Here is a 19162-nt window from a genome sequence, read left to right as displayed (position 1 = left end):
CTCTGTGTGAGTTTTGTGTGTGGCCTAACCGGAGAAACAGGAATGTTTCCTTCAGCATTGGGTTGGCAGGCCTCTGCCACAGCCTTCACATGTCCAAACCCCACTGAAGTCAGGAGGAGCTTGGCAATCTTAAGTGCATTGAGGTATGCTCCACGTCGTGTCTCCATATCTGCCGTTGGGAGGAAGTTGTTCCTGGTGAGCATGCTCAACACCAGGGGAAGCCCGCCACTCTTCAAGAAGTTGTACTGGAAGTCACTTGCATCCTCACCCAGAGTGGCAATGGCTGGCATCAGCAAAGCATATACAACCTGGGGCATAGAAAAAGATAATGTAAACCACCTTAAAAATGAACTGAAACAGAAGCTCTGGACTTTAAGTTTACATTTATTTTGGAACATGGATTTACTCAGCGAGATCACAATAAAAATAAATGAGACACAATATTTTATGCTAATTAGGATATGAATGCAAAAATAAGGGTTTCAGCACAGTATCACAGCTTGTGAAACAAAGATACACCAAAACTCACCTCAATGAGGTAGAGCACTTGTGAGGGAGAAGGGCCAAAAAAGCGAGAGTCCAGTGAAGGACTGAGGCTGTTCTCGCCTAGTTTGGCGTGGTCTAGACAAACAGCTCTCAGATTCTCCACTGTAGTGTTATCTGTGGATACAAAAACATGGCACTGAGCAACCATTGTCAGGGTGTACTCAAATCTTTTAAATTAACTGGTTAAAAACACATTTCAAGTACAGAAGCATGTATACCTGGGGGCATAAGTTTCATGAGAACACGAGCTCCATCTCTAAGCAGAGGCATGTTGAGGCTGCAGCCGAGGTCGGCCACTTGCCACAGGAAAGAGATGTAGCGCAGGTGTAACGACATAATCTGTAAAATATAGCATAGGGTGTTTCAAATACTGCTGCTCACATATTGATCAACAAATGCCTAAAACGGTTTCAAATTCAGAGTTTCAACAAAAGCCCTGAGGCCAAAATTGAGTTTGACGTTTTCACTTTTAAAATGCAAATTTCAAGGAATAGTCCAATTTCTTGCCGTCTCCAGAATGCATTATGGCTGTATGGAGATAACACGAAAATAGTTTTGTATACAATTGATGTAATATCTGTGCCATAGACTCACCACACCAGGAAGAAAGCTCTCCACTTCTGGATTAGGCCCGTCGCTATAGTGGTTACCATGGTTACCAGGAGAGCCAGTAGATGAGTCGGAGGAGCTGTCTGGGCTTGAAGGCATGTTGGCACTCACCTGGGTCAGCTTGGCTGTGATCAGCTATCCAAAACAAGACAGTGACTGACAGTTTAAATGTTGATCTAATGGGTAGAAAACTAAGCACTGAGCACTTGACTTTAAAAATACACATGATTCTAGTTTTACAATCTAAAAATATCACAATGGCTGGAATCATATCATTTGCATGCATTATAAATAAGCATGAAAAAAAGCACTTGATACATGTACAAAAAAAGAGACAGCCCTTTCAGAAAAGGGCACGTTCTCTCACCGTTTTGTCCTTTAAATTTAGCTGTCCAATTAGCTTCCTGTCATCAGCTGGATCAACAACCTCTCCACCAATGAAGAGCTCTATCTTTGTATGAGCAGCATTAGCTTTGATCCTATTGAGGATGCCACGCCGAACAGAGCCAATTGTGTCATTAGTGTGTGACCAGATATCCAAGTCATCAACCTGCCGCCCCTGGTTGGGGAAGCGTACGATCAATGTGATATGTTTCCCACGGAAAGCTCTGAAAGAGAAATGGAATAAAGAGATTTGAATCCATGTTGTTCATCTCAGTAGATAAATTCACACTTAATAGTTGATAGTTACAAAAACAGTGGTGGTGACTAGGGATGGGAATCTCTTGGCACCACACGATTCGATTACGATTCAGAGGTCAACGATTCGATTCTAAACCGATTAGCGAAGCAAACAATTTTTTACTTTAATACTTTGCTACTCTGTTAAATGTAAGATAAAGCAACATAAATATAAAAGTGGTAGTGCCCCCTCATCTGCCTCATCTGGTGCGGACAAACGGCCCTTTTATTTCTGCGCACTTTCTCTACGTGTTTTATCCCCACATAAAAATAAAGATCTTTATGACGAGGATGGAGTACAGTCACGATGAAGTGCAGGTGATCTGAGTGAATCGTGGTGACAGACTCTGAAGAGCAGAGCGCACTTTTCATCGTTTTCACTCCATGGTCTTAATCTTTGTGAAAGAAGACGCTGTAACGCTGCAATTACGGGAATAACAGATGCATCAGATGAGCTGATGTCTTTAGTTAACTGTTCAAAGAGAGAGAATGTTCTCTGGTGCGAAGTGAATGTCGCGGGGAGTTCATAATCTGTGCCGCACGCAGCCAAGTTTCGCTTTTGCGCAGAGACTTTCCAGCTTTTAACAGGTGCTGTTCCACCGTGTTGTAGCTCTGTTTCGATCGCCGAATTATCGGTGCATCCCTAAATATAATATCTTTATTGACAAGAAACGATGTAACCGTAATAATGACGCACTTGATAGTGTGACTTGGGTTTCAATCGGCACCTGGACAAGCGTGCGCTGCGCGGATTACATGGGGGAACGTGCGCTCTTGTTCCCCGGTATGTGTATAAAAAAAATCTATTTTAAATAAATAAACAAGCAACGCAAAGCCTGGCAGGGGGGGGGCAAGTAAAGCCTGGCGGCCCGCTTGGCTTATAATACACTGTGGGAAACCCTGGCTCTGCATCGAGTGAAGGGAACAGAATGTTGCAGCAGGCGAAGTAATTATATTTTTTTAAATTCCGATTATTAACTTATCCGCATCGTTTTGGAATCGTTCTGGAGAGAATCACGATGCATCGAAGAATCGATTATTTTTCCCACCCCTAGTGGTGACCCAGCTCACTGTTCACCGCTTGTTTTTCTGAGACATAAGGGTCAACAGGAAACTGATTAAATATGCACTCGCTTATAGGGAGATACAGTGCCATCTATGGAGGCGGATTCAGCCATAGGTGGCCAATAAATCGATTTCCCCTCCACATGTATTCTTAGACTTGGCAAGTTGTTCTGATTGCCTGTCAGACTAAGGCCTTAGCTCAACTAAACTGTGCTATGTAAACGTACTAGTGAAACCAATGACACTGTAGACATCTTTGTTGTCTTTAGCCAGTTGATGTACAGCGATGTGTTACTATGCATTTTATTACCTGGACATGGGCAGTATAGTCCTCTCTTCATGGTAGTCACTGTCACACTCATTGATGTACTCTTTGAGCACAGTGAGAACTCGCACCATGCGGATGGCCTCCTGACGGGCACAGTTGATGCTGTCTTTATCTCCATCCAACACACATAGGGTGTCATAGGACGCCTTCAGACGGTCAAAACATGACTGGATAAAATCCTCGTGAATTTCAACCTAAAGGGAGGAAACATTGTACCAACAATCACATGTCATATCACAAAATCATTTTAACTTTTAGCTTCGACTCTAACAGAAACATGACAGTTGCTGTACCTGATTGACTTGAAGTTTTGGTCCAAGGTTAGTATAGATCTCTTTCAGCAGGTCTATCGCTCGGCTGGCAATGTCATCACTTCCTTGAATGACCACCTGTTTAAGAGGAGAATATAAATTTAATGTTATATTCTATTGTCACAAACGGATCAAAACACCTTGGTGTAAAATGACACTCAAAAGGCTACAGTGGCAAATTTTGTGAGTACGGAAACTCAGACTTTAGACTTTAATAACCCTCGGGGTAACTAAATAGACACCCAATTCACAGTATTGGAAATAATTAGATTTGTGAAGGAAAAGAAAAAAACTGCCTCTCTTTGCAAATGAACAAAAACATTTGTTTAAGAGCATCTCCTGAAACAAAACTCACCCTCCAGAGGTAGTCCAAGCCAATTAGTTCCAGGTCATCCATCATGTAGGCCCTACGCTTTGCTACCAGCTTGCCCTCCCTGCAGTTGACAGCCTTGAAGAACCTCTCAAAGCACTTCATACCATTCTCCGTCAGCAAAGATGGGTCCAACTGCAGAACGTTGTTCTCAAAGAAGTCCTTATTTATGTCTGGGTCCAGGTCTGGCTCATCACCCATCAATTTGGAGTACCTGTAGGAAATGAATACAGTATTCCGAATATGAGACGTCAGCTAATGAACAAAAGTAAAACAACTCATTCAAGTCAAAGGCAAGAGGTGATCAAAAGAGTCTGTACCATTTGAAGCAAGCCTCACGGTCACAGAGAAATACTGCATTCTCAGCCAGACACTTCCAGATCTGCTTGGCCTGAGGGGCACAGAGCCACAACTGGCCATCCTTTAGCAGAAACCTGACAAAGAAACAAGAAACAAATTCAATAGTGGACACTGGTGGCTTGAAGATTAGAGAAAAGATGCTTGTGAAGGTCAGTCTTCCCAGACATTCATCATAACTGGCGGAGTGAAGTCAGAGTGGTGTTTGCTCCTTCGTAATTATCCACAATTGTCCTTGGACAAGGTACTTCAGTCAAGCATCTTAGTGGATAACAGACAAGACTGGAGATACTGTAGAGTGACTGAATATAAAGCCGATATTACAAGCATCACTTTTAGTGCTGCATATTCCTCACTTTTATGTAACAATGCATGAATACTGATTTGAATTCAGTTATGCACATATCGAATGGAAATTTGAGGGGCAAGTTTTTGTTTGTTTTACTTTAAATAATTGAATACTGACGTTCCAGCTTACATCCCTTTTCAAATAAACAAACAAAACTGTTTTTAAATCATTACCTGAATTTGTACTTTGAATGAGCATTATGATGACTGGGTGGCTCTAAAGGAATTTACTGTAGATGATTATTTTGTCAGTTAAGTAAAAGTAACAATAAAGATATGATTTGCTGTAGTCTCAGATTTTGGGAAATGATCATACCCTAGGTTATCAAAGGCCAAGTTTGGAGAGTGGCAGGAGGGGCAAGTTGTTGGTTGGAAAACATGTTTCTGTTCGGCTGCATTATTTGTGATTAAATAATGGTTGTTGGTTATGTTTTAAAAAAAACGTTTGCCACCCTCACAGCAAAAGCCAAACTCCGCCTCGATACTTGATTGAATATACCTCAGGAAGTTGAGCCGTTCCTGTACTTCCTGGACATGACTGTAGCGGCTTCCTGGCCTGACCGTCTGGGGGTCAAACTCAGCTTGTTCCTCTGTAAAGCCAAACATATGTCCAGTCAGACACATCCAGAATCCAGTTGCTGCATCTATGAAAATCAAATATCTGACTAATTCACTGAACCATTTCTTGCCCTGACAAAGTACCTTTTGAGAATTGCCTCATGGTCTCCATGTAGGCTGAGAGGTTCTCAGCTACTAGGGTCACCAGAGCATGATTATGCTGTAGCTGGTTGATCAGGTCATGCCGGTAAAACACATGAGGACTTCTCTGGGTTTGACTGAAAAAAACGAAACAACAGAGTACATGAGGAAGCAATAAGAAGAAAAAAAAAAAAGTGTGAATGAAGCTGACTATAAACACCTTCAGAAAAACAATGTTTGATTAGAGAAACAAAAGCATAACAGATTTCTCATTCATTTCTATCAATACATAAAGAAAGCAGCTTTCCATCTTTTTGTGTGTACTGTACATTTGCATGTCATAGGATAACTAGCAGAAGGAGTCATATCAATAAAGAGTATTTCCTGCCTTGTTCCCACACTGAAGGATGCTTTATTCCATTTTAATGGCTAAAGGCTACTATACAGTGCTACAAAGGAATCTGAATCATGAATTTAAGTATCAAAATTACTGATGAGGTAAAATTGTTACATTTTGTAATTAGAAGCCATTTACACCAGAGCTTAACAACTACTAAACATTCTGGAGACAAAGCTTCGCCAGTGAAAAATCTAAATTAATGTTAGAAAACGTGGGTCAAAGGCATGAAATACCCCTGATTTTGACTTGCTTTTAATGATTTGAGCTGAAAGGCGCCGGCATCAGAAAAAATTGGGCTCCATCTCAAAGGACATTTCAGTTCACTGCACAGCCAACTAGCTTTGAGAACTATTCTGTATATGCACTGGGTTCATGTTCATTACTGAGATACCAAGCTTCAGAAATTCAGAAACCACATTTATATGGTTAAGGAACACAAATAAAATCTATGCCCACATCTCAATTTGAACAGAACCTGAACCGTGTGAGCTCATGACATAAAGTGTGTAAATGTACTTGACAATAATTATTATGACTGCCAATTACACTGAATTGACATGCATGACTCATACGACTTTATAATTAGTAAGTGATGCGAGTAAACATGATGCCAATATAACTTAAGAGTTATTACTGTGATTGTTAACACATGGTTTCTAATTTATTTATATGTTCCACTGCAACATCTCTAGCCACATGCTTAGGTATAAGTTAGAATGAAAGTATGTATTTCTCTTGCTTGGCTGGCTTATACGTGTGCAGGACTTTGAGAAGGGGCTTCAAATGAGCAGCAGTCATTTGAGATGACACCCAAGAAAGAATTGCTTGAGCAGATTCATGGCAAAGATTTACATTTCATATAATATACATTACAAATATGTTAAAGAGACAGTTAGACTTGATACAACACAGAAATAGGTAGAACCCTGGAATTAGCTCTCAACTTACCTCACTAAGTTCGTTTGTATGTTAATTGGCATTTTCTTTCTGAAAAACAACAGGCATGTAGACTACATATTTTCTACAGTGACTAGAAAAAGTACTACTTCAAAACAATTTACAATTGACACTGAACAATATGATCCCAAATAAATTTTCATTGGACAGGGTAACTGCACCTTTCAGCTCATGTCAGTGTCCTTTAAAAAAATCCCTGGTCTTAAACATCATAACTAAAATCAATTGTGGCTAACCATTCGTAAAGCTTCATTTATAAGGTCTCATGACCAAAGAGAGTATGATGTGCTATTGGAAAATACTGGAATAGACAAAGTGTGCTGGTTGAGAGCAAAGTTTGGTTTAGTGTTTAATATCAGTTGGAAACATTTTGGAAATATATGGTGTAATGCTCAACCTGGTTGATTAGTACTGATGGTTAATTGATGTTCAAGTCGACATCAAACATTAAGGGAACTTAACGTGTTGGGCACAAAGCATTATAATTGACATGTCTAAGCTCTTGTGAAAATGCAAAAAAGAAAATACTAACAACTTGTTTTTGCAATGCAGTGAATGGATTTTCATCATGGCCTTACCTAAGGTTTTGAGGCGCTTCTCCAAAGAGGCTACATATTTCTCTGATTTGCTTCAGGGCAGGGATCACCCATTTATCATTGGTTCGCAGCTCCTCTATGAAGCGATCTATCCACTGAATTTTCTGAGTGTCTCGGTCCTGTGAGTGAAAATTCAACATCAATCATTTGTTTAAACGGCTTTTTGTCAGTTATTTTGCATGACAACTACCTAAATCACCCCTGTAAGTACCTGTGAGCAACTGTAATCCAATATCTTGATGTGAGCACTAAGAGCCTGGTCCATGATGTCTACAGGTACATCATCACTGTGTGCCAGGTTCCACAGCAGGTTAAGGACTTTGTGAGCCATCACACCATCCTTATCATCCTCAGCTAAGCGTCGGATAAGTTCCAGCAGCTTTTCTCGCTGCTTTTTGCTGGCATTGGTCCAGCTCGCCTGCACAGTAGGGAAAGCCAAGTCCAGAGGTTAAAGTTTAATGCTACAACAGTATGCTGTTGTGATTTAAAAATCCAATTGAAATTTCATTAACTCAGAACTGAACGGAAAGATTCAGTGTATCATAATATGTGATTGGCTCGATTATATGCGTTTACTTGCCTTGAAGCAGTCAAAAAGGTGATCAAGCTGCTCAGGTGAGAAGTCCCATGCTAGCTTGGCCAGGAGGTCATGTACATTCTTCACAATAGCCTCATGCTTACCAGCCTGTATATGGACAACAACAACAACACTGTTTGGTTATTTGCACTGTGTCAGTTACAGAAAAGTAAACTCTGACTTGACATGCAAGTTATGTGGATGTTCTCGTTTTCATTTATTAGATTTTGAATCTCATTTAACACTGCATTGTTAAATTTTAAAGTAACAGCTTTACAGGCGCTTTTCAAACTCTTGTCAATATCAGTGTACCTGTGCAGCCCAGATGTTGTCCAGATCCTGCATTGTAAGAGCTTTCTCTTTGATAACGAAGCGAAGGATCTTCTCCAGTTTCTCGACATACTGTGGCTGGTGCAAACTGTCCCTGAGCACAATGGATAGGATGTGGTTCTGCTGGATCCATTCCTTAGATAGTATGAAGCAACACAGAGAGAAGTTGATTCTAAAGAAAGAGTGTTTCATATTGGAGTACAAAAATATAGAGCTGTGGTAAGTTTACCGCCATGCGCTCTGCAGTCAGCCACTCCTCCTCTTCTGGGTTATGTCGATGAGTGTAGTAAGACACACTGGAGATCACCTTGTTAACTTCATTTAGTGCATTCATTTTTCCGTTAAAAGAAGAAATTTGCAATAACCTAGTGAAAGAAATTGAGTGTTAACTTAAAAAACTTTGATGACTCAAATGTAATTCAAATGAAGACATGATTTAATTTCCACTCACCTAAGAATCATTTTTAACCTAAAAATCTCTAAATTCTTCACGGTCTCCTCCTGCCCTGGTACACGAGACGCCAGATTTTTCAGAGACTTGATTATCATGGACAGTGCGTCATTTTTGGCTTCATTCTTGGCCTCTTTCTTCAGCTCCTCATCCGTTAGATTTTCCAGAAACTGAGGAACCATCTCAATGACTGGAAGGAAGTACTTCTTTACCGTGTGCAATGTGAGGAACTCATAACACTGGCCAAAAGGCCTGCAAAAAAGGGAACGAAAAATCAACCAACTAACCATTGCGTACCACTGACCACAAAATGTAAAGGAAAGCCCATTAACATGGTGTAGAACAGGGACAACAATCTCACTTGATAAGTGCAGCGATGATCTGGACGTTCAGTGCTTGGCCGCTCATGAAGCGATCGTGCAATATTTGAAACCCGTTTAACGTGCCAAATTTGTTTATTAAATCCACCAACCAGCCCTGTGAATAGAAAACGACAGAAAAAACATTTAACAAGTAAAAAGAACATTCAGATCACTCTTGTCTCATCAGGGCATGAGGCACTAGGTCATCGGGGAGGGACTTAAGAATGCTCTTTTTTTTAGCCACTAAATAATGTGAGGCTTAGTAGTTTGCACTGCAGTAAACTACTAAGGAACCCTTAGTAGTTATTGGCCCCCTGCCAACAAAGGCAGACAGGCAACCAGAGCAGCAGCAGTGTTCACACTGACCCTACGCCCACGCTTTATTCCTCACACTTTCATTATACGATTCCTATTCCCTGGTGCATCCACCTTCTCTTTCATACAATCTGCTTTCTGACACGAGCACTAAGTGTCTAATGGACTGTAAGTTCCACATGTTTCAATACCAGACTACTACACAGAGGGCCGTCTTTGCCTCAAAACGGCCTCCAGGGTAAAACTAAAATGCCAATTCTATGGATTTTGACAACAAGGAAGAAAGATGAGATGACTCTCCTCCAGAACGGCCTCGTTTCTGAGGATTCTTCCCTTCTAAAGATGATTGTTTATTTTCAACACAGCAAAATAATCGTCAAGAAACATAATAAAATTGGTAAATAACATTATGCACAAAGAAAAATTAAAACTTGCAAAGTTTAAATAATGGGAAGAGACATTAACTTAAAAAAGGGGGTTGGTCAGGCATTCACCTTAGGAGATCGTGGGTCTGGTGGTCGGGCAAAGAGCTCATCGTCAGCCAGCTGGGCTCCAGCAGGTACGGTCTCAGAGGGCCGTGTGCCATTGTAGATGTGGAACTTGCAGTGAGGGTTGGTGGCCATGGCCAGAAGCTCCAGTAGCGGGAACCAGTCCTGAGAGAGCTTGGCCACACACAACTCCACCAACCGGTGTGTGTTATTAATGATACACCTCTGAGGAGCAGGGATTTTTTGGGAACACAAATGTTAACAATTAGATGACAAGAGAGACAGTGAAATAAAAGCACTAAGAATTCAAAGGCCAACTGGCCAAACAGGGAAACACTGATCCATTACTGGTTCTATAAAAGGGAACTCATTTCCTGCTGAGTGGCTGTTGTGGTAAACTGATTGAAAACCTTAAAATTTAAGCATCAAAACCAAAGTCAGGTGTGTGTCACATGTAATGATCATTCTCATCTGGTGCATTAGGGCTGTCAGAAAAAAATATGATGAGGCAGTTGTAATCAATTTAGTTGCAATTGCCTTTAATGCGATCTCATTTTAAATGGTGGAAACACACAAGACCATCTCACTACCATTATTACTAAAATGCCATCAGCTGCTCCTCTTGCATGGCTTGAGTGGTTTGCAGGTCTGAGGTTACCACATATCAATGAGACTGACTCATGAGATTTCCAGAAGGATTTTTCTTTCCTACCATTTTCAAATCATTACCGACAATAGCACTGAAGAGCAATAGACAGTAAAATGTGAGGTTAAATAATAATTATATTAATTAATAATTAAAAAAAATATATAAGATTTCATCAACACAAGTCAACCTTATTTGAAGTTTAGTGACAAAGTGGTGTATCATGAAAAGGTTCTAGAGCTCAATCTTGTTAATATAGCACAACAAGACAGCCTTGGCTGCTTCTAACTAACAGGTCATTGATCAGAGGTTCTGTTGACTCTTTTCCTTAGCACAACACAAACTTAACAAATAACTCAAATTCCAGGTGGTTTGAAGAATGCATGCAATGAATTAGATAAGAGATGTCAAAACAACAAAAATAAAGATAAAAGATAATAAAGATGTCAAAACAACAAATACAGCTAAGATGACCATTGAATAGTAGTAATGAGGCTCTGTTGGAACAGAAAGCAGGGCCACATTCCAACCATTGCTATCCTATGTTGAGCAAGGCTTTTCCAAAACTGAAAATGTATTTTTTTTTTTTTTAATCAACATTTACATCATCTGGTATTAAATGCTGACACAACCAGCCCGGCAAGTATAACATTTAAGGGATGCTTTGGCCTTCAGAAGCCATTGTTATTATATGTAAAATGGCAAAAATGAAGACTCACATGAATTTCGAATTTCCAGCCACTGACTGCCTCGTCTGTCAGGATCTTTGTGAAAGAGATGGTCAGACCATCACGGAAAAACCTCTGACATGCCTCACATTTCACATCCAGTCCTGCAAAGAAAGACATCCCCTATTAAATACCATACACATACAATAAGCTACACTGTAAAATGACAGACACTCTTTGGTATAAACCTAAAAAAAACATTTAGCTACAAAGCTAAATGCAAGGCAAGCATATTTATACAGCACCGTTCAAGGCAATTTACATTGCTAGAAGCACACAATTATATACAGAGTGATCCTGATCAGGGCAGAGACATTCCCTAAATGCCTTGGGTGATGGGGAGCAGAGGGTCGTGTGTGTGTGTGTGTGGGGGGGGGGGCTACAGGCTATTTGTCTTTGTGTACTGTCCACTCTTATCCACACATTCTTTTTGATTGGCATCCCAAGAGCATAACAACAGCTGGCACTGGATGCAGTGATATTTAAATGTAATCAATCATGTTAAAAGCTGTCTTTACAGATCCACAAGACACTGATATTGTCAATAAAATGTATATTGTGGGTGAAGCATGTCGATGGCGGTCACATGCACAGGCCAGTTTGTTAAAAAAGATTTAGTTCCTTTCACCCAAAGTTAGAAAGAGGCCTGAAAAATGGTTGCCTTTTTTTTTTGCCAAATTCACTCTAAACGGTGATGATTACAATACAGATAACATCACAGATATTGTACTTATTAACTGCAGAATCTTACCTTTTTTACTCAGGTCTATAGCAGCTTCCAAGAGAACTTCTAACTCTCCTTTTGGCAAAACTGGAACAACCCAACGAGGCCTACAAGAAAAAAAAAAAGCAAAGGAATTTAAAAAATTGTGTGTACCTTTCACACAGAAATAACGGTCCAAAAACATGAGAACAGAACTTTAAAAAAGGTAACAAATTCTGTATATCAGGCACCCTGACAACACATCTGAGTAAAATGTCTTGGAAATAAAGGGGAGGAAAGTAATTAATGTAACATAGAGAGAAGATTTAATTAAATTAATTAAACTGTAGGACATTATCCAAAAACGGACTTCAGTTTGAACAAAATCATCCATCTTAAAGATAAATTAGTCCATATTAAGCTGAATATCCACTGTCAAGCAACTCAGCCTGAACTGATTAACAGCCATTTTGCAACCCCAATACTGCTGAACAAATTTATTGAGCAATTCTTGCCATTTTCCACTGGAAAATGCAGAAGTGCAATGCCTAAAAATATGAGATTTTGTGTGAGAAAATACCTGTTGATCATGTCATCCAACTTGGCTAGGTCAGTGTGAGGGAAAGCGGGCTCCTCCTCTTCCAGCTGAGGGGTCCCGTCCCCCTGACCCGGTTCATCTGGTGGACTTACTGGGGAGTTCTCATTAGATGAGTTAGGAGATGATGTCTGGAAAATCACAGATAATCAAAATCAGAGAATCTATGCAGCTGCATCACACTATTGAAATATACCAATAAAAGTATGTAAGACCAGGTATTAAAACGACCTTAAAAAAACAGACATCATACACCATTTTTCACTTGAGCTGCAAGAAAACTAACTACACTCAAAAGAATGTGTCAAAAAAGTTGACAAAATGTACTGTAGCCAGGCAATTATATTGCAATACACTTGTTACTAGAGCCATGTGTGCTGGTGAAGGTGTCAGGCTTACAATTGTGTGGGGGTTAGGGTTTCTATTGTTCTTATCATGAACTGTGTATACATGCTGGTATAAAGAGCAGGTGTCTCTCCTGAAATGCCCAAAACAAAGCCTCATAACTTTGTGTAGACAGAGTAATGCTCTTTTCCTCTCCATGTGGCTGGGATAAACAAGAAGAAACTGTTGACATGGTTGTTTAAAAGTGTCAGTATGTGGGAGTATTTCGGAAACTGCCGTCACACAGAAATTATGGATGCCAGAGGGTAAAAAAAATAAAATAAAACACAGACAAAGTGCATTTATGAATGTATTTTAGGCATCATTGTAACCATGTCTCTCTTAAATGCTCATCTCCTCTTGAACATCAATGGTGGCCTTAGCAGCCGTGTATGGGAGAGTAAAGACAGTTACAGATATTCAAAAGAGATGCATAAAATGAGAGATATGAAATGTGGGGGTGTGTGGCTCCTTCTGCTTGGCTGACCTACATAGGCAGCTTGCCTCTCACGTCTTACCACGGCTCATCTCTAACCAACACAGGCCTGCATATGCACACACAAACACACACACCCTTTATCCATCACTCAAGAGGCTCTGTTCATTGATGCTTCTCCTTCACTCTCTTTCTTTCTGCTTTTCCGCTGCCTCCTCCCCTCCCTTTTCATCCCCTTGAGCACCTGTGTGCAGTTAGGTATGAGCAGTATATCTGCAAAAACTGTGCTGGATTGTAGAATATAACAAAAATAGAGATGGTTTGAGGAACCCTGTCCTTTCTCATTTAATTAAAAGAATGCAGATGTCAGCTATGGTAACTGATCTTAAAACAAATACATTAGGAAAGAATTAAATATTCAAGGAAAATGAATAAAGATGTGGTGGGTGCTGGAAAGATGATGCTGACCTGGTTCTGTGGCAGTGGGGGTTGGCTCTGAGCATCAGGTGCCTGGCCCTGGCCCTGGCCCTGACTGTCATTGCCCCCCACCGGAGAGCCACGCGTGGTGGCCGTCATGTTCGCCACAGGGCAGATCTTGGCAATCTTGGCCTCTTAGGGAGCGCTGGCCAGGTGGGAAATCACAGCCACCTCAGCTGTACAGCAGAGGGAAGAGAGCCCGAACACACAAGAGAGGGACACAAGCACCTGGAGATCTGGATGTGCTGCTGAGACCATTGCATAACCTAGAAACAGGAGGAGGGGTAAAGGTCAGAATTATCAGTTGGTCATTAAGTTCCTTAGAACACGATGATGAATAATATAACATACATTATCAATGAAAATAACTAATTACGAATTGGGCTCTGCTTCTTAGCAAACCACATTCCCTTTCAACCTACCAAAACACAAAACTAAAGACACCCTAATAAGGTAAGCAACTGCATTATTAATTCTGGCAAAGAGGTCAAGTTTTTGGCCATGTTTCCCTATAGACAATGTGGGGAAATTGAGCACCCTTGGCAGAGGCTTGCACTCCATAGGTGCTCCCTCTAGTTTTACATTTACAATTCTAGATGTGGCCCTTGCACTGACATGCTAATTAACATGAATACGTCTCAAAGGTCAAGAATTATACAGCTAAAGCTGGTTTCAAAATGTACTGCAACCCCAACATTCACTAAAACTTTTGAGTAAGATCAGCATGTGTGAACAAATATACCCAAAGTGAACGTTACAGGACTTCTTTAGCCTGCCAGCTGCCTTGTAGTCAGTGTAATGTCCAATTGACCCAATGTGTGAAAACAGCAGGTAAATGCCAGCAGCATTGACAGATTGAGTTGGCAAGTTTATGACCTGCCTCTTGCATCCTGTAAACTAGCGCCACCCCTAGACTAAACCCGTCTCATGCCTCTCGCAATGACTATCTATGGGTCTGTGCTACCTGCAGCTGCTGTGTGAAAGGGCAACAATAGACAGAAATTTAAAAAGACCCCAACAGATATTTCTACATCTCATCTACATCCCAAGACAAAGTAAATGATCAACATGAAGACACTGCAGTGGCTAGTGGCACCTCTAGCCTTACAATAATAAAGCTGCCCTTATCTTAAGTCCAACTATATTTTTGTCACAGCAGATGTGAAAACTGGATGACATCATCAGTATTTTTGTTTCAATTTCAGTGCCGACACATTTTCATAACTGCAACCCAAGACCATTAACACGAAACATTATGCTCTAAAACCATGTCACTGGTTTTCCAAAGTCAATTCAAATTCCACTGAATACCATGTCAAATCTGTTGAGGCAGGATGTGAACATACATACACGGAAACACTACTTAATAAATAAAAATAATTGCTAATGCATATTATGTGATTCTGCTTGGTCAAAAACTGCATGATCTCTTTGCTGAATCCGTGACTCAGTTTTGGCATTTTGTCCATCATTTTCAATCACAAATTTGAACTTGCAAAAGTAACTGATGAGAACTGGATAATGAAACCACATCTACTAGAGGTGTGAATCTCACGATTAAATTCCTTGGATCAAGGATTGATTAAAATCAATGTTTGATTCAAAACGATTTCCGATTGAAAATTGATTCACTACATAGAGCTGCTAATTTGAGGGTCTATTCTGCTGTTGTCATGAAATCAGAGTTAAGTGTTCGCAAGATTAGGGAGCTTTTGTATCTGGAAAAAGACAATGTAAACACAAGCAAATCCAATAGCAAAATTTACATTTATTTAAGCTGAACCTGCACAATTATCCTTATCTTTAAGTTATGAGAGGGTATGACATACCTTGGCCCACTTGTAATCATACATTTCAGCCTTCATTTTCTACTATGTTGTAAGGGTGTAGATCTCGGAAAATGAAACCAGCTTTGCCAATCAAAAGCGAAGCAATGTTATTTAAAGGAAACAAATGTTTTTTTTGTTATCTATTTCAACAAAGGGGGAGGACAAGGGATAAATTAATCCAAACGTTTCAGTCCAAATGATATTTGAGTCTTGGGTATCATCCGATACAAAAAACTGATCTGGAACCCTATATCAATTAATAATTGATAATAAATAAACTGCAAGCACTGACTGTACTGTGCATCTGTATTGAGCATCAGACTGAATCATTAGATATGTAAAGCAACAACAGGTAAAACTTAAATACTGATTTTCAAATTTTGTAAAACAAATTAAAATGGTCACATTTTGTCTAAATGACAGCCAGATAAAGAAAAGAAAATCAAAAACAAATCATCCAAAATCAATTAGTAGATAAATAAAAGAGGTTGACCGATTGTCCAAATGCACTGCCTGACCTCACTTCAGTGAAGTCTTGCTGTTCCTAATTAACAATTGCAACGTAATTACAACCAATGGGGATGAAGCATTAAAACCAAGAAAACCCAAAAACTGCCCTTTAAATGTCAACATGACAACAGGTGAATACAGCCAGTCAATTCAGCACTGACCAACAGCAAACCTGAAAACTATATCTCTTTTAAAGTAGCTTCTTCCTGCAAATCAATATAAAGGCTGCATACTTCAGTTTGTGTCCAAAAGAGTGAAGAAATAAAACAAACGTCACAGACGCAACATATCAAAATGCAATAACAGACACGTGGATACACAGCTATGATAAAATGCTATACCATCATCAGAAAATCAATATAGAAAATTGTTTGCGTTTGTGATACTTCCAAAGTCCAAAGCTTACCTTTGGACAACAATAAAACAAACAATGTGGAAAAATGTGATTTACAGGAAGCTGCAAATTGATTTCAATCATTAAACTTAACACCTGGGTGTCGAGTTGGTGCTAAAACTTTTCAAATCGAGGAGGGAAAGGATAACATTACTTTCAGAGATTGGCATTGACACCAGACTCCTCCAGAAACCTCCCCAGTGATTGTTGTGCTGAAGACAATAAGATGCTACTTTTAACAATTAAATATACAATACAACTAGAAGGGTTGTTTGTTTGTTTTTTTAAACACAATAGAAAAATCAACACATACGCAATGACAAACACAAGCTTCAGTCAAGCCAACAATCACATTATAAAATCCAACCAAGCGTCAGAGGACAGGGGTTTACGAGTATATTACTTAAATGTATACTAATTTATAAACAGACCATTTGCATTTCTGCCCATCATTTTTAAGAGTTGACCAAATCAACAGCTGACTGAATAACACCAGACCTGAAGTAGAGTGGTTGATGAATATGCAAATGTGCAATACAGATAGCCCAAAACACAACAATAAAAACTTACTGAAAAGCAATTGCTCATTTTCGACCGCTTTGGATGACAAACATGATTGTTGCAGCTTAAGGCATCAGTCTGTTTTGCAAGGCAACTGCAAGTTCACACAAAATACAATTTAGTGTCTTTTGGTCATCAAATCACTATTTAGTGAGTATGCATAAGATTTTTTATGAGAATTTGGTGAAGTAATTAGCTTTTTCAGCAGATGGAGTGTTGTGTATCTAAAGGGTAGTGAAACCAGTATGTTTCCTATTTTACAGGTGTACAGTGACACTTATTTTCAGCTTCAGCAATTAAGGCCGCAGCTGTCAGTACAAACGGTGCATTACAGCCATTATTAAAACGGTCTTCAGCTTCCAATGAACGAAATGTCACAGTGTATTCGATGTAACCAAAAGTAAAACCACTAACTCACTAACCGACATCTAGATGGGGGAAAGGGTGGATTATTTTCATGACGCACCGAAAACATGTTATGTCTGATAAGCAGCGTAAAAATCTTACACGTACGCGGTAACAACAGAATCCATTAAAACAAAAATTGCGCTAGGTACAACTGCGGCCTTTTGGACTGAACCGGCTTCGGAACCTTGACGTTGTGTGTTAGACACCAGTTTATAGACGGTGCTCATCTCATACTGTGTTGCCAAGAACCAACCATTTTAACTATCAAGATATTGCATGACCAAAATGCAGGACACCGTGACATTACGTAACCATCAACGCACACATCACCTTTTCGGTCATTAACAGTTGGTTTACTCAGTTATCATAAGCAGCTAGCTAGCTGCGGCAACCAACATTATGTTAGCCTACAAGGCGATCCGCCCAGACAGCAGAGCAGTGAAGGCCTCGTCCAAAGCCCACTACGCCGAGACACGCAGGCCTCATTATTCAGTCGGGCCTGACGTTTCACTTGCCCAACAAAGCTTGGGTAGTCAAACTGACTAAGTTAAGCACACGGAGAAGTTGACGTATAATTAAAAGTCACGTTTAATCGATCACTACGCTATCCGGCGTTATTATGAACGACCTATGACGACAATGCACTGTGCTAACAAGGAGCAATTCAGATAAACAGCAGTAGTTGGGTAGCCGCTAGCTAAAGTGCCCGAACGTACATTGAGCCAAAGATTGTATTTTGACCAGGGGTTTGCAGAATTGAATTGACTGCTAAATAAATTTCCCATTTATAAATCTAACACATTGTGATTAGGCTTCTAATGTTGCTCTGCGGCATTCCCAGCGTCCGGAATAAGATAACATAGCTGGCTATTGACGACTGCATTAAATGTGTTAATGACAGGGGAGTCGTCTATTTCCTGGAATTTACCTGACCTGTAACATCTAACGGTGACATATAACTTAACTCCCAACAACATTGCAAGCAAAATATTATAAGCCTGAGTTGGAAAAAACTGTTAACAGCCATGTGATTTCAATGAACCCACTGTAATTGTACATATTAATTACCACGATGAGAGTGCAAGTACATTTCAATAACTTGTAAACATGATACGTTTGAAGGAAATGTTCCTCTGCTGTCCGTATACAGCGCCGAGGACAATCTGCGGGTTCGCTAGCTAGCGTAGCTATCTTGGCTTCGGGGGAATCTAGCGGGGTGAGCTAATGAAACATCACGTATTGATAAGATCGACAATTGCACTTTGCTGGCGTTGACACCGATACAATCTAAACGAACATCTGCTACCGGAGATAACCCAGTTAGTGGCCGAATGACAAAAGCGAGACAAATGCAGTTATGTTACCTTTCATCCACCACCAGCTGACGCTAAGACTAGCAGCAGTCGGCTAACAATCACCAACCAGCGTACCGAGCTAGTTGGCTAACAACTCACCAGGAATTTGATATGACTTCCTCCTCTATTCACGGGCTACGTCCAGCATTGAACGACGGTGTCGTCGTATGTTACATAAACGTGGCCTTTGTCGCTGACAGTTTCGGAGTACATACGAACCTGTTACTAACAGGGTCTAATTCCTACGGTTTCCCTCTTGCTTTTGGGTGTTTTTCCTGCGTCACCGGCGCGGTAACAGCCCCCCTAACCCTGTCTAGTTCGATTTCTAGGGCTTGTCACTTCAGGT

At 40.2% G+C, this 19162-nt stretch overlaps 1 protein-coding gene across 4 annotated transcripts in view; it reads right to left on the bottom strand.

The window, feature by feature from the left end:
• Nucleotides 1-19162, bottom strand: part of usp9 (ubiquitin specific peptidase 9) — a 33279-nt gene extending 14117 nt beyond the window's left edge. Inside the window, exons 1-25 of one of the 4 annotated variants that reach the window (XM_083890400.1) lie at nt 19036-19162; nt 13751-14025; nt 12448-12593; nt 11916-11995; nt 11156-11268; nt 9797-10015; nt 8987-9102; nt 8626-8877; nt 8404-8539; nt 8157-8309; nt 7848-7952; nt 7479-7685; nt 7250-7386; nt 6663-6701; nt 5318-5451; nt 5115-5205; nt 4231-4344; nt 3896-4124; nt 3523-3618; nt 3212-3423; nt 1523-1763; nt 1141-1290; nt 765-885; nt 530-660; nt 30-308 (exon numbers count right to left, since the gene is read on the bottom strand). In XM_083890400.1, coding sequence (XP_083746526.1) covers nt 30-308; nt 530-660; nt 765-885; nt 1141-1290; nt 1523-1763; nt 3212-3423; nt 3523-3618; nt 3896-4124; nt 4231-4344; nt 5115-5205; nt 5318-5451; nt 6663-6701; nt 7250-7386; nt 7479-7685; nt 7848-7952; nt 8157-8309; nt 8404-8539; nt 8626-8877; nt 8987-9102; nt 9797-10015; nt 11156-11268; nt 11916-11995; nt 12448-12593; nt 13751-13858 — 3609 coding nt within the window. In that variant the 5' untranslated portion in view covers nt 13859-14025; nt 19036-19162. Of the gene's footprint in view, nt 1-29; nt 309-529; nt 661-764; nt 886-1140; nt 1291-1522; nt 1764-3211; nt 3424-3522; nt 3619-3895; nt 4125-4230; nt 4345-5114; nt 5206-5317; nt 5452-6662; nt 6702-7249; nt 7387-7478; nt 7686-7847; nt 7953-8156; nt 8310-8403; nt 8540-8625; nt 8878-8986; nt 9103-9796; nt 10016-11155; nt 11269-11915; nt 11996-12447; nt 12594-13750; nt 14026-18825; nt 18848-18915 lie in introns of those variants that run through there. The other 3 variants (XM_083890399.1, XM_083890401.1, XM_083890402.1) reach the window with 3 other exon arrangements.

Source organism: Microchirus variegatus (assembly GCF_963457635.1).
Source record: "Microchirus variegatus genome assembly, chromosome: 5".
Taxonomy (NCBI): Eukaryota; Metazoa; Chordata; class Actinopteri; order Pleuronectiformes; family Soleidae; genus Microchirus; species Microchirus variegatus.
The sequence above is the reverse complement of the archived record's forward strand: the minus strand, read 5'-3'. Positions and strand labels throughout refer to the sequence as shown.